The following is a 15,670-nucleotide window of genomic DNA, read 5'->3' on the forward strand; positions in this document are numbered from 1 at the left end:
AAAAAGCTGGGGCTCAGTCGAATAGTCATTTACATTGAAACAGTGCGAGCATACCACAACATTCTTTGCATTCTACTTATAGAAAAAATGTATTTAAAATGGAAGAAAACCCATCCATCTGTTATGACTTGTCTTGCTTTAGACAACACTGACATTTTTCTCAACCTTTAATAACAAAATATCACCAAACAAACACTAGAAATAATGCAGAAAATGTTATCCCAAAGTAATATATTGTCCACGGAGAACATATATGAACCTTGTCATCCATAAATACTTGAATATAAAATAATTCTGGGACAAAAAAAAGATTTAAAATCACGTGGACGTTAGAAAAAATAAAGGCATTACAATTCTCAGAGAAGCTCACGAGCTTTCAAAATAATCAGAGTAGCATTTTGAGGAGTTAGGCCTCTTCCTAAAGGAAAAGGTCTAGCCAGTTTAAACAAAGATGCTGTTTGTGAGGCACAAAAAGCAACTGCGAGTCGTCAAAAGGATTTGAATGACCTTATATACAATCTCAAACTTACACCCCTAGAACAGTGTCGTTTATTGCAGAGGAAACCTTGAATGCAGTCCATAATGAACTAGATAGCAAGATTATCCTTGAGCAAACGAAAAAGCGAAGTGCTGCCCTGGGTTCTGTTCTTACGAGAAGATCCTTTCTTTTCTGCCTTGACTCCCTGCAATAAGCTGTTAAGTCAAATGTGTTTGTACAACAAAAGAGCTCGAACCGGGGAAAGGAATTCCATCATGAGAATTTATACATCCTACCAAACATGGAGACACTAAGTCGAATTATTTAAAATTGGATACAGATAATGGTTAATAAATAAAGGAAAGCAATGACAACAGTGGCTGCAACAAAAACCGAAAATGATAAGCACCAGTAATTCACCTTTGGTTTCTCATTCTCGTCCTTGAAGTCTATATTGCCTATATCTTTTAATAAGATAGACGAAACTGGTAGAAGTCTCCTGGATAAATTATTGAATGAAGATGAATAAGCAAGCAGACAATACTATTAGGAGCTGATGTAAGCAAACTAAACACGTGACATACCTTTTTGGCCTATCTGCATTCTGAAATTTAGTGCAGGAACCATATTTGGTAACTGCTTCAGGTGTGTTGTTATCATGGCATCCTAGAGCATGTACAACTTCCTCGGGCATTAACATTGTCGATGGACCCAATGGTTTCTGAATTACATAAGAAAATACCTATATTATTTCGGAAGAGCTCTGAAGATATAAACTTCAAAACAGTTCAGATGAAACAGGTGACGCTGACAGTATTTTAGGCCACTTTGTAAAGCTGGCCCTTGCTTCCTCAAGAAATCATAGAATTAATGTATAGGCTTCTCTAAGGAAGACGAGTTGCAATAAGCAATTATCTATATATTTGTTCTACAGTAAGCCGGTTTTCTTTAGAATAAACTATCTTATTTTCAAATATATTCAGAAGGCATATCTTAAACTAAGCTACCATGTTCTCATACTGTTTAATTTAATATTGAAATATATATTTTTAGATTCAGACAAAATAATGTAGTTAATAATAACCGAAATTATGAGCCAACATGGTGTCTGAATTTAAGGACATATCTATTGCAAACAGACACGATTTCTTGGTTTATTACAAGTCAGTTATTGAACAGAAAAATAATGATAGAAAAAAATTATGGTCAATTGCAAAGTATGGGATTTGAATTCCACATCGGTGTTGTAATGTGATGGTGTGGGTTTTATAAAGCTTTGAGCTCTCCACCTTAATAACTAGCTTTTAGGGGTGTGATTATCCCTGGGTTGTATCAATTATATCAGAGCTACCCACCATCCTCCGTGTCCATCATGCCATCGATGGTGACACTGGTATTGCCGCCCAGGACTAGAAATGTCTAGCACACATCTAACCGTCGAGGACGATAGATGTGGAACATGGTGATTTGTTATGTTCCATTGCAATGTATGAGACTTGAGTCCCACATCGGTAGCCTTGAACTCTCCCAACTGAATAGTTAGCTTTTGGGGTGTGGTTCTACCTGGGTTTTATCAAAAAACTAATGCAAAATTCTACTAGACACTAAAGCCATTTGACGTGGAATTTAGTCTTAAGGAAAGACAACTGTAACTTGGCGTGAAACACTTTTTCTTTCCTTAAGTAATTATTAGCAGTACTCACATCTCTCTACACTAACTGTTGAAGAGTCACACGTCGACTTTATAAGGGACGGGTGAACTCTTTATATGGTTGGACAATCCTCACTTGAGTTAGTTTTTGGGGTTGAGTTAGGCCTAATGTCCATTTTTTACATGGTATCAGAGCAAGACTCATCCTAATTCTCGTTTCCCAATGTTGAGTCCTCATATTGAATTGTCCACGCTCCAGATGTCTAGCCCCGTGCATGAGAGGGGGTGGTGAAGTGTCCCAACATTGGCACTATAAGGAATGGTTGGTCTCTTTATATGGCGTGGCAATCCTCACCACTTGAGCTAGTTTTTGGGGTTGAGTTAGGCTCAAGTTCAATTTCTTTAACACTAACAAATTGTAATTCTGGTGATACTGGATTCTAAAGGTATTTGTAACTGCCAACCAGTAAATATATTATGGAAAGAAAAGGGATGCAAGAATCAATAGTCAGTACAAAGCTTAGAGGCTCAAGAGAGTTCTAACAACTAAAGAATAGTAGACTTCCTTTCCATATTTCGAATTCATAGTGAAGGGACTTTTAAGATGTCAAATTTTAGGAAAAATATTGGTTGTAGAACGTGGAAAAGACAAGCTAATTTGACAACAAATACTGCAACCAACATGGCCATGCTTAAACACTAATAGCAACATCATTGATTTAACATGCACTTTGGTAGGATGCCGGTAATCTGTTCTATTGTCTTATATAGTTTAAAATTTGAGTAATAGTAATAAAGAACATTATTGCAAGATAGAAATGAAGGGTGGCAAACATCAAATATGCTGCAAGTTCCATATAAATAACTAATCCATTAAGCAATGTAAAATAACTTAATGAGGATAAAAAATAACAGCAAAATTATTACACCTTTCTGATAAATGGAGCAGAAGAAAAATCTCGAAAATATCTTCCATGCATATACTGGTAAGGGAAGGCAAATTAGTCGCTGTTACACAGCAAAGACATCAAACCAACAACATTAATTTTAATTTACTGTTATTCTTGAATAACATAAATACTAGCTTGAGAACATGCATTGTTAGAACTAATGCATTTTAATATTTAACATAAGCAGGAGTGATAACTACCATAAAGGATACAACATGTGAATTACTTGTGAAATAGAAATTTAGAATAAAGGTGTGGTTTGACAAATAATATAACTGAACTGACCTTGTCCTCTTCACTTTGTGTTTGGTTCTCCACCACTGCAAAAGAGTTGTTATATTCAACGACGACAGATGACTCAGAAGAGTTGACTGTACATTCTGGAAGTCCTGAATCAAAAAGGGCATGATCCTCTTCGAACGGGCTGGCCTCGTCTTCATTTATGAAAGTTGCTTGGGAAGTGCAGACTGCAAAATCTCCACACATGAAATAGAGATTGGCAATTAGTGCACTCAAGTCAAACATCAAAGAGGATGTGACAAAAAGAAGAATGTTACTCATGTTGTCCCATTTTTAAGTGGCACACTTTCCTTTTTAATTTGTCCCAAACGGAATGACATTTTTTTTACCCCTCGCTAGGAGCTTCCCACTTTGCTCTCTTGGTGACTCGAACCCGCAACCTTAAGGTTGGAGGAGGATGTGCTTATCACTTGAACAACCATTTGTCCCAAACAGAATGAAATATTTTTATATTTGGAAACAAATTAACTTTAAACTTCCCAGTTTACCTATAACGCGTGATTTTATAGCCACACAAATTTCTAGGACATGTTTTAAACTACAAGTTTCAAAAGTCTTTTTAAACAACTTTCCCAGTCAAACATAGCCATATAAAATGGGGCGGAGGGAGTAATAGATATGGTACAGATCAAAGAGAGGAGAGGTAGTATCAAAAAGATTTTTTTACAAGTACTATTGAAGATGAATAGGATTCAGAACTTTACTATTACCAGAACTTTCCATTTCTTCCCCGTCCTTCTGAGCAGTACAAGAGCGTGACCCACTTAATATAGCAGTTGCTTTGCCATTCAAACGTGTAATCTCTGCTTCCATTTTATTTGGTTTCATCAGATTTTCAACACCGGTAGGATTCAGATCTTCAACGCCAATAGGATTCAGAACTTTACTACTACCAGAGCTTTCCATTTCTTGCCCGTCCCCCTGATCAGTACAAGAGCGTGACCCACTTAATACAGCAGTTGCTTTGCCATTCAAACATGTAATCTCTGCTTTCATTTTATTTGGTTTCATCAGATCTTCAACACCAGTAGCATCTTCAATAGAACTTTCGAGCTGCTCAGCAGTCTATAACAGATCGCATTGTTAGAACTAAAGCATTTCAGATTAAACATAAGCATGAATGATAATTAGCATAAAGGATACAAAATGTGAATTACTTGTGGAATAGAAATTTGGAATAAAGGTGTGTGACTAATAACATAACTGAACTGACCTTATCCTCTTTGTTTTGTGTTTGGTCCTCCACCACTGGAAAAGAGCGGTTATTTTCAATGAAGAGAGATGACTCAGAAGAGTTGACTGTACATTCTGGAAGTACTGAATCAAAAAGCGTGTGGTCCTCTTCCAACAGGTCGTTCTCGTCTCTGTTTACGGAAGTCGCTTGGGAAGTGCAGACTACAGAATATCCGCACATAAAACAGAGATTGGTAATTAGTGCACTTGAGCTAAACATGAAAGAGGATGTGACACGCAAAAGAATGTCAACAGATATGATAGAGATCATAGAGAGGAGAATTAGCATCAGAAAGATTTTTATACAAGTCCTGCTGAAGACAAATAGGAGACTCAGAATTTTACTATTACCAAAACTTTCCTCTTCTTGCTCGTACTCCTGATCAGTGCAAGAGGGTGACCCACATAACAGAGCATTTTCTTTGCCTTTCAAATTTATACTCTCTGCTTTCATTCCATCTGGAATCTTCGGAACTTCAACACCAGTAATATCTTCAATAGATCTTTCAAGCTTCTGGGCAGTCTATAACAGGTTAAGCTCAAAGTTATAACACGTAAATAATGTCATTCCAGGTTTTACATACCCATAATTTTCATAAACACCCTGTGGAAATATTTTTGATGTTTCAACTTCGTTCCATGAATAACAGCTACTTGCCTAATTATTTAGAAGAAGAAAAAAATAGGCAGTATTCTAAGAATGAAAAGACCAGAAGAAAGGATAACATATGCCCTACTGTGGAGTCAAGCCGCTCCTCAGTTCCCGTATGTGCATCTGACTTCACCTGAAACATAGTTATAACCACAAAATAAGCAGCCTTCTTCCAACAAAAAGACAATACAAAAAAAGTAAATAACATGAAAGAGACTAATTCATATTTGACAGGGTATATGGAAAACATGCTTTCAGTGTCAAGCAGCTTTTTTGACGCACTTTTTCCACAAAGATATGAAAACCTTGTGCAGCTTTATTAGCGTACTCGAACAAATTTCAGCAACTAAACAATTCAATCTTCCTTTGCAGAACTCCCTACAGGCCGACAACCGCCACCATCACCACCATCCCAAAAAAACAAGTAACCTAGTTTCTAAATTATATATCAACTATCAAATGGGTGAAAGAAAACAACTCTCAATCAACTTCTAGTTATGCAGGATTCTCAAGGCATATGTAATTGCCAAAAACTAAATAAAACTCAAGTAAAAAAGGGACGCTAGAACCAATTATCACTGCAAAGATTAGAGGCACATGAAAGTTCTAACAACTAAAGAATAGTAAAATTTCTTTCCATAAATTGAGTTCATAGTGAAAAGATTTTTCAAAAATCAAATTTGAGGAAGGATTATTGGTTGAAAAACATGGAAAAATAAGCTACATTCAATGAAATTTCACAACACATACTGCAACCAATTATCACTACAAGGACATGCTTAAACTACTAATAGCAACATCATCGGCTTCACATGCACTTTGGTAGGATGTCCGTAATCTGTTCCGGTGTCTGATATAGTTTAAAATTTGAGTAATAGTAACAATAAACAAGATTGCAAAATAGGACTAAAGGGTGTCAAATATCAAATAAGCTGCAAATTCCATTTAAATAACTAATCCCTTAACTAATGTAGAACTAACTTGAGGAGTATAAGAAATAGCAGCAAAACTATCACAGCTTCCGCATATAAATGGAGCAGAAGAAAAATCTCAAAAATATCTTCCATGCACATACTGGTAAGGGAAGGCATATTAGCATGTGTTACACAGCAAAGACATCAAACCAAGAACATTAATTTTAATGTACTGCTATTCTTAAAGAACAATAACTTGAGAACATTGCATTGTTAGGACTAGTGCATTTTAATTAATAATAAGCATAAGTGATAATTAGCATAATTAATACAATAAGTGAATTGGTTTATCGGAAACAAACTCTCTACCTCCACAAGGTAGGTGTACACACCACCATCCTCAAACACCACACACGGTGGGAATACATTGAGTATGTTGTTGTTGTTGGTATTGTGTAAGTGAAATACTTGTCAAATAGAAATTTAGAATACAGGTGTGACTAATAATATAACTGAATAGACCTTGTCCTCTTCTTTTTGTGTTTGGTCCTCCCACATTTGAAAAGGGCTCTTATTTCCAACGAAGAGAGATGACTTAGAAGAGCTGACTGAACATTCTGGAAGTACTGAATCAGAAAACGTGCGGTCCTCTTCCAACAGGTCGTTCTCATCTCTGTTTATGAAAGTCGCTTTGGAAGTGCGGACTACAGAATCTCCACAAGCAAAACGAAGATTGGTAATTAGTGCACTTGAGTCAAACATCAAAAGGATGCAACAAAGAGAAGAACCTTAAGAGATATGGTACAGATGAAAAAGAGTAGTATGTCAGAAAGATTTTTATAGAAGTACTATTGAAAATGAATAGGATTCAGAATTCTACTACTACCAGAACTTTCTTCTTCTTGCTCGTACTCCTGATCAGTGCAAGAGTGTGACCCGCTTAATACAGCAGTTGCTTTGCCATTCAACTGTGTAATCTCTGCTTTCATTTCATTTGGTTTCATCAGATCTTCAACACCAGTAGCATCTTCAATAGAACTTTCGAGCTGCTGAGCAATCTATAACAAATTATCCTCAAAGTTATAACATGTAAAGAATGTCATTCCAGGGTTTATATATCCATAATTTCATTAAACAATGACAATTAATTAACTAATTTTTTAGAAGAACAAATATCTTTAGGAGGCCAAAAGTGTTCTCAGAAAGAAAAGACCAGAAGAAAGGAAAACATGTCTTACAGTGGAGTCAAGCCGCTCATCATTTCTCGCATGCGCAGATCCTTCCAAAGGACAAGAATAAGCTTCAGACGTCACCTAAAAAGATAATTATAACCACAAAATAAGCAGCCTTCTTCCAACAAAAAGAAAGAGAATACCAGATTTCAAGTGGAAAGAGATGAAAGTTGCAAAAGGAAAAAAGTAAGAAACACGAAATAGAGTAATTCATTTTTGACAGTGCATATGGAAAAAATGCTTTCAGTCTCAAGCAGCTTTTCTACCTTACTTTTTTCCACAAATATGCGAAGACAAATTACACAGCTTCGTTAGCACACCAGAAAAAAGTAATTCAAATTTCAAACAGCTAAACAATTCAATCTTCCATTTTATTACTCTGTACAAGCTAACAACCACAACCACTACCACCACCACCCACCCACCCCCCACCCCCACAAAAGGAGAAAGTAGTTTCTCATTTAACTACCAATTATCAAATGGATGAAAGAAAACCACTCTCAATCTACTTCTAATCTCGTCATGAAATGGAAGAGAAGAACCAGATTAGATGTATGGTGGAAAACAAGAAAGAGATAGGTATTAAAGAATTCAAAAATATATTCTCCAAAATGATTCTTGCTTGTTTACCTCATTGCAGCCAATGGATTGATGATCCTCAAGATCTAAAGAACTTTTTCTTCTGAGTTCATCCACTTCTCTGAAGGAAACCTCACTTGAAACCCCCTTCCTGCAGCAGCAGTTACTTTGCCAATCCATCAGTTCATTCTCTAGTTCAGCCCATCTTGTTTTCTCGATGATTATGCAGTCTCTAGGAGTGCAGGTTTCATTTTCATCCACCTGTTACGTAAAAGCTACTATTTAGTATAAACAATTATAGTTCCTAAATGGTTAAGCCCAAGAATGAACCCTTTAGGACATTAGTTAAGAAAACTTTAAGCAAAAAGTATATAGTTAAGAAAAACCACTCTCTGTCTACTTCAAAATCTCATCATGAAATGGAAGAGAAGAACCAACCTACAAATGGTGGACAAGAAAAAGGCATGTAATAGACAATACCAAAAATACATCTCCAAAATGACTCTTGCTCATGTACCTCATTCTGATCAGTGGATTGACGCGCCTCACAATCTAATGAACCTTTTCCTCTGAATTCATCCTCTTCTCTGGAGGATTCCTCACTTGAAACTCCTTTCCTGCAGCAGCAGTTACTTTGCCAATCCCTCAGTTGATTCTCTAGTTCAGCGGATCTAGTTTTCTCACTACTTAAGCAATCTCTGAGGGTGCAAATTTCATTTTCAGCCACCTTTACATGAACACAACTACTCAGTATTACCAAACGTAGTTCCTAAATGGTAAAGCCTAATAATGGATGCTTAAGTATATTAAAATCCAATAGTAGCAATGTTATGCAAAGAATATATAGTCAGCACACTATACCTCAAGTTTTCTCTTGTATTCTTTCAAGACTTTCCACAAAGCCTTTCCAAAATTTTGCAGAATCTGATGATTTCTCTCTTTTCTTTCCAATTCCACGTGATCAACTCTGAGAATATTCCTCTCATTTGCTTCAATAGTGATGATCTCCTCAGGCTGAACAAGAACGTCTGCCAAGCTGTCATCCTTCACTCCTTCCACAGCAGCTTCTATCCAACAGAAGCAATTAACTTTAAACACGATCCTCTATTGGACAGATTTTATAGTCCAATCTACAGAAAAAAATGGAAGAAAGAATGAAAGAGGCAGAAGAAAAGAACTTGAATACCTTCATTCGGAAGTTGACATTCATAGCTTCTTTGATTGATCTGCAAGAAAATTACAGTTGACATGAATAAATAATAGCTATGAATCTTGTGAAGGCTGAGAGTTGTTGGGTAAGGAAAATGTAAACCCAGAGGCGAATCCAGGACTTTAGCTATATGGGTTCAACATTTAAGACTTTTTGTATTGAACCCATTATATTTTAAAAGTTATGGGTTTACATCTACTATTTATTGCAATTTCAGTGTATTTTTACACATAAATTTATACAGTGCATGAAAAGTACTGGGTTCAGATGAACCAGCGACCCGAAAGCTGCATCCGACGCTGTCTACACCAAAACGACCAGAAGAAATAGCTGCCTAAAAGCTGTTGCTTGAATTATTATTATTAGCAGTTTATGATAATTTGGCACATCTTCTGAAGGATTCCCAACCATAATTACTGACTTTGGGTACAGAACAGCAGCATAGCCCAGTACATCATACACATATATATAACTATGTTTGAGTCACATGTAGTTAATGGTATTGACAAGTCTGTCTTCTTCCATAACGAACCATTCTCAAAAAATAAAGTTTGTCTTCTTCTATAATGATTACATTTTATTTAATTTTGTTTCTTAGTCTGTAATTAACAATATATTTAGTTCAGTACAACTCCCAAGTTGTGATTGTAGTGCTCCTATTTTTAATAGTGTTTTATATTTAACCATAATAGGTGAATGAACGAAAGAAATAGACTTTCAAAATTTTGAAAGAGAATTGTCTAAGGAAATATGTGCACATCATCCTAATGAAAGAGGACTCGAACAAAATTTTGTTTCTTATCTTTTCATAATCGAGAAATCCCTAGGGCCAGTGGCTTACGGTTTGAAACCTGGTGGATTAATGGGTCTTCCTTCTATCCTTCTCCTCTTAAATACTAGGCTTTTATCTGGGTTCAAACCCGTGATATGCACCTAACCGGCTAACCCACACATCAGCATTGTGCTCCTGCCACTAGACCAATTCCCTGGGAGCAGAACAAAGTTTTTGTTTCCCAACCAGTATGAATGTTTTGCTTGTTTGATTCTTTAAAGTTGAGACCCAAGACATCGTTAATAAATGTCATCTTACAAGAGTCACTTTAAAGTATAAAAGGACCAGACTGGTTTTTCTTTCTGGGTTGAAAGTTAAAGGATAATCTTGAGAGACTAACTGAAACTGGTAATTCAGTAAGCAACTTCCATGTGGAGGAGCAGAGACATTGGATTGTAAATAGAGGCACTACGCATCTCGATATTAAAAGGGAAAAGGATATAATTTCATTAACAGGATGAGATGCATCTGCATGTCAAAGCCTAAACTATTAAAACATACAAGTTTGGTCGCGGAATAAGAAATAAGCTTTCACCAACAACTTAAATGGAGAAAATATTGTGTTAGACAACTACCTCATCTGGTGAATCATATATTAAAGCAGAAAGCCTAAGGTGCAGGATGTAAAATAAAAATGGGCCAAATAAGATATACCTCACAATTTTCAATTCGACTCAACTTCATTCTTTTAAGCTTCCCCATGCTAGGCGTTGTTTGCACAGGCCTCTTATTGTGCTTTAAAATCCCATGTTCTTCAACAATGTCAAACCTACATCAACAAGTTCTTCATTCAGATGGTCATTTTTGTTACAGAAAAGGTCATTGCTAAACCAATTGTTCCAACGGCAGTCATACTTGATTTTTGTATATGGTGAAGCCTGCCTTAGCAGAAAAGAAGTATCAAGGTAGTCTTCTTCCCCAGGTCTTACAGTTAGAAGCTGCAGCAGGACATAGAAAGCCACAAAGGATACAATGTTAAGAAACCTACAGTTTTTGTGGAGCAGAAAAGTTTGATGGACTGCCAATATTTTAAGCAGTTAATGACAGTTTTAAATATCTAAACTGATTTCTGCAGAAGTAAATGCATACCAATGCCATCCGCTTCTTCCCTTCCAAATAATCTCGTAAGTATCTGGTCAACTATGCAAAAGAAGAACGCGAAAAATTACTAAGGAAATGAAGGATTTTCTAACTGAGAAAAAAATAGCTATCGAGAGCTGAGTATGCAATTTCACCTTCAACGAACAAAACCATTTCATAAACAGCCTCAACATTGACTTAGGGCTTAAAGACTCAACAGGGAAAAAAGATAAAAAGAGCAGTACAGAACATATTTACCTATAATGTTGGTCCCTAGATAACTGTGCAGTGATATCGATAAAACAAATCTAGCAGTACAATCGCATTTTTGTTCAAGATATTTATTAACGTAAATTTGTCTGAAGATGACTTGCCAAAGATATTAGTATATTTATTCTGATAGCTCTACTCTGTGAAACATTAATTACACCATAATCTGTGTTTTATTAGGAACTCTGTAAGGTAACATTGGGATAGAAGCAAAAAAGATTTATTTTCAACAAGCAGAAGTAAATATAAAGGTAACAAGCAGTGACTATAGACCAATAAAATTTCCTGGAAAAGTGACAGAGAAGGATAACTAAGGAAGACATTACCAGAGAGTTTTGAAAGTGTTTCTGCATAGGTTTTCTGGGGTTCTTCTGATGCTCCAGTAATGACTGCACAAAACTATCAGTAGATTAGGACCAAAGAAAGAGTGTCATACCTCGACATTAATGAAACGGAAGTCATAAAACCATATTGATGCTACATACCTTTAAGCACAGGCCAAACACCATCGAAGTGTTGTTGATAAAATTACTTTCGAGCAATCTAACCCCCTAGACATGAGTAACATTTTTAGTGAGATGCCGCAAGCCAGAGAAATACATTAACCACCAAATTTGCAACATAACACTTAAGGTCTAAGAAAGAGTCACAATCTTCTTCTTGTCGTCTGAAGATCAAGATCTAACCTAGACAGTCTTGACAATAAAATCAAAGATACTAATGGAAATGGATCTTTTAGAATTCAACAAAATATCTTCTACATAATGATATGATTTCAGTGACCACGGACAATTTGTTACCTGATTTCCAGTCTTCTTTTCCCTCTCAGCTCCAGCAAGGTCAACTATAGTCAGCACAGCACTGTTTGAATTATCACCAACTTTTCCATCTGCCCTCTTATATTCACAGCGGATATTTATGATGCACTGTGAACGACTGCAAGGGTGTTAAAATTGTCATCATAATAACTACAATTGCAACATGACTATGTGAACTTAACATATTCTTTATGTCCGTAAACTAGAGATTATTTCAAAGATTCCATACTTGCCAATACAGAGAAGAAAAACATAGAGATCTCGTGAATGGTCCATCAATCATTTCAAGTCTGAGTAGTAGAAGAAGTACTATTACAGTTTGGTATCAAAAAAAAAGTCACTTAAGCAAGAAATCCAACGTTTGAAGAAGCCAAAACAACTAACACTGGATATATTTAGGGAGAGACACTAGCAAAGGTTTCTCAATCATTTCAAACCACAGCATAAAGCAAAAGAACAGCCACAGACCTACATAAGCATTTATATCCAACTCACCTAGATTGACTGTTTGAATTCGTCATAGCTGTCGCACGTTTTAAAAGTCCACATGCGATTAACGATTCAGCTTGCTGCGCATCATAAAGTACGGCCTATTCAGAAGTACCAGAGTGGACACTTATTATTTGATCTCTTTGAACCACAGAAGTTATAGATTGAAAAAAACACACAACAAAGAGAAGCTATACAGCAATTCAAAGGACAACCTCTCGCACGCCTTTAATAGATGATTGTTGGATGCATAAATCAGCCCCATCTTGTGATAAATCAAATATCTTTTCAGATTTTCCTTTCTCAGAAGAGATCTCAAACATGGACAAATAAAATATCCTGCACGTGATAAATCATGAAGAAAAGAGTTTATTCAATGCAGCATTTGAAGGACTTACATAGAACTGCAACTGTTTATCCATAGTTAAGAATGCAATGACTGTTTTAAGACAGTTCAAAATCTCATGAACCAGGAAACTGCTAAAACAAATATATCCAGCCAAACATTATAAGTACGATAAACAGTAGAAATTAAAGCACCTTCGCGACTTCTTCTTCTCTCCTTCTTCCTGTGATAAAATTCGACGAAGAGCAAGAGGCACCATACCAGGGTCCCTTCCACAGCCAAAGATGGTATGAGTCTTCCCAGAACCACTTGGTCCCAATGCAGCTAACATTCCACTCTTACCCTTCAAAAAATCCTCAACTAAAGGATTCACTATTTCTTCGTACACTTCCCTCTGCAACAAAAATGCCAATATCAATCAACAACAGCAACTACTGCTGCTGCTGCTTCTAAATCCTAAACTAGTGAATCCTCGATACATTTCAACTTAATACTAATAATTCCTTTCACAAATGTGTCGATTTAATACTCCCATTCCAATCTATGTGATACTCTTTCCTTTTGAGTTTGTCCCAAAAAGAATACATTACAATATTAAAAATAATTCAACTTTAAATTTCTCATTTTGCCCTTAATGAGATGATTTGTAGTCACACAAATATGAAATGTCTATAGCTTGTTTCTAGACCACAAGTTTCAACAGTTTTTTTTTTCTTTCCGCGTAGTCAAACAATATCACATAAATTGGGACGGACGGAGTAATAAGAATACAAAGAAAATGAATTTTTTTATTCTAAAGACATAAGCAAAGATAACCTGAGAAGCTTGTGACGAGAAGACATGTGAAAAACCTTCATAAACTTCTGATTTAATACGTTTGGCGTCTTGTAAGCTCTGCGGAGGCAATAGGGTAACGGAATGTGCATCATTCACTGTCACGCAGACTTCATTACTCTTTTTGAGCTTCTTCGGCAACGCATTGGTGGACTTAGGGTTTTTAGGCCAAGCATTTTTAGTTGTTTTCTTCATTTCAGCAGCCGTTTTTTCTATTTTCGCTGTTTCTCGTTGAGAAATTAATGGTCGAACTCTCAGATATACCTTGAGATTCTCTGATGATGATGGATGCTCCGTAAGAAGTTGTTTTTCAGGGACTTCTATTGATAGAATATCCTCAATGGGGAATGAAGAGATGTTTGGCGGCGGCGATCGGGGAAGCGTAGTAGGAACAGCGGAGGATGGTGTCGGTCTTGCTCTCCGGGGAGGGTTCCGGCGAACGGTCACCGTGTACGGCGGACATGGCGATTTCGTCTCCATTTCTTCTTTTGATGAAAAGTAGTAGCAGTACTAGTTCAGTACTAGTGTATTAGTACATCAAAAGGGGCGGAAATATTTGAATTAGAGGGAGTGACGTAAGCTTTACTTACGAGAATCTTTCTTTGAATTTCTCGGCCCAACCAACTTCCTAAATGGACCAACCCATAACTAAAGGTCCAGTCTATTTGTGTTTTTATTTAATTTTGTTGGTACTCAATTTAATGAAATATTTACTTTTTTAATCACAGCATATATCATTAAAATGAAAAAAATTACTTTCGTTAATCTTTATTTATATTTTGGAGAAACATAAATATTTAAATACCTTTAAAAATATATAATCTTTCAAAAGCAAAATGCCAATAGCGAAAAAGTGTAACACTATGAGGCATAAGGGTAAGACTCGTTTCAACGATGTTAAGATATTTTCTTTCAATGTTGTTCATGTGCGAGAACATGATATTTTAAGAATGATGCCATGTTTTGGCAAAGAGTGGTAATAGAAGGCGAAATTTGCGACCTTAGTCTGTTTACACAACTTTAATAATTGTGTTAAATTGTTTTTCAACTAAAGCTTTGAATTGATGAAATGTAGGCCAGGCTAACTGATTTTGTGGTTTGTCGGTATAGTTTTTTTTTTTTGGAAAAGGGCCAAAAATGTCCCTCAACTATTTGAAATAGCTTAAAAATACCCTCTATTTATTTTTGGTACCAAAAATATCCCTAGCGTCTATGTTTTGGACCACATGTACCCTTATTAACTAACAGAATTTTACATCAGATGCCACCTCAGAAAAAGACCCCACTTTCTTTTTACCCTACCCAACCACCCTTTCACCTGACCCGAATCAAACAGACCCCTAATAAGGATTTCCCTAGAATTTAGAGCATATAAATGACAATAGGTATTTTATCTGATACACACAGCTGCATACAACATATAAAGGACAAATGCAGCAAATTAGACTTACACGGCATTTGGTCCCATGATTTTAAACCAAAAGCTACAGAATCATATATGGCCATTTTGAATTCCCCTTCCACTCAGCTTTTAAAAGCCAGAAGAAAATTTGAAGAAGTAAAAGCAAAAAAATGAATTGTACTATAAACTGTTGAAAGTTGGTTCCTCATAGATTTAAGAGTCGGCAGTCAAAGAAATTAATTGGTGACTGGCTGTTCATCAATTACATATTAAAACATTTGCACTTTGTCAAGGAATAGAGATCCTTGGAGCTGACCTTCATAATACATATTTGGCCGGTTGAACGACGATTTCAGGACTAGAGGGCTTTGCAAATTCAATGATTCTATGACATCTTTCT

At 36.1% G+C, this 15,670-nt stretch overlaps 1 protein-coding gene across 7 annotated transcripts; it reads right to left on the bottom strand.

Moving 5' to 3' along the window:
- Nucleotides 1-205: 205 nt before the first annotated feature.
- On the bottom strand, nucleotides 206-14,395 carry LOC109208452 (kinesin-like protein KIN-6). 7 transcript variants are annotated; one of them, XR_002065166.1, is made up of 26 exons: nucleotides 13,851-14,395; nucleotides 13,229-13,428; nucleotides 12,904-13,027; nucleotides 12,695-12,789; nucleotides 12,182-12,317; nucleotides 11,867-11,932; nucleotides 11,708-11,770; nucleotides 11,121-11,171; nucleotides 10,887-10,969; nucleotides 10,686-10,800; nucleotides 9,176-9,215; nucleotides 8,851-9,056; nucleotides 8,507-8,716; nucleotides 8,041-8,250; nucleotides 7,417-7,491; nucleotides 7,062-7,236; nucleotides 6,701-6,891; nucleotides 5,350-5,397; nucleotides 4,964-5,135; nucleotides 4,593-4,774; nucleotides 4,090-4,444; nucleotides 3,365-3,555; nucleotides 3,059-3,137; nucleotides 1,063-1,199; nucleotides 899-977; nucleotides 206-683 (listed from the first exon to the last, which is right to left on the bottom strand). XR_002065166.1 is itself a non-coding variant. In XM_019371563.1 (25 exons), exons 1-25 carry the CDS (start codon nucleotides 14,346-14,348, stop codon nucleotides 588-590), a joined length of 3,795 nt encoding a protein of 1,264 aa, XP_019227108.1. In that variant the 5' UTR covers nucleotides 14,349-14,395; the 3' UTR covers nucleotides 206-587. The 7 variants fall into 7 exon arrangements, 6 of the variants coding, with proteins under 6 accessions (XP_019227108.1, XP_019227106.1, XP_019227111.1 ...); XM_019371563.1 differs by lacking the exon at nucleotides 3,059-3,137 and having other exon boundaries at nucleotides 8,851-9,053; XM_019371561.1 differs by lacking the exon at nucleotides 3,059-3,137.
- Between the last annotated feature and the right edge of the window lie 1,275 nt (nucleotides 14,396-15,670).

The sequence above is a fragment of the Nicotiana attenuata genome, unplaced genomic scaffold (genome assembly GCF_001879085.1).
Source record: "Nicotiana attenuata strain UT unplaced genomic scaffold, NIATTr2, whole genome shotgun sequence".
NCBI classification, from domain to species: Eukaryota; Viridiplantae; Streptophyta; class Magnoliopsida; order Solanales; family Solanaceae; genus Nicotiana; species Nicotiana attenuata.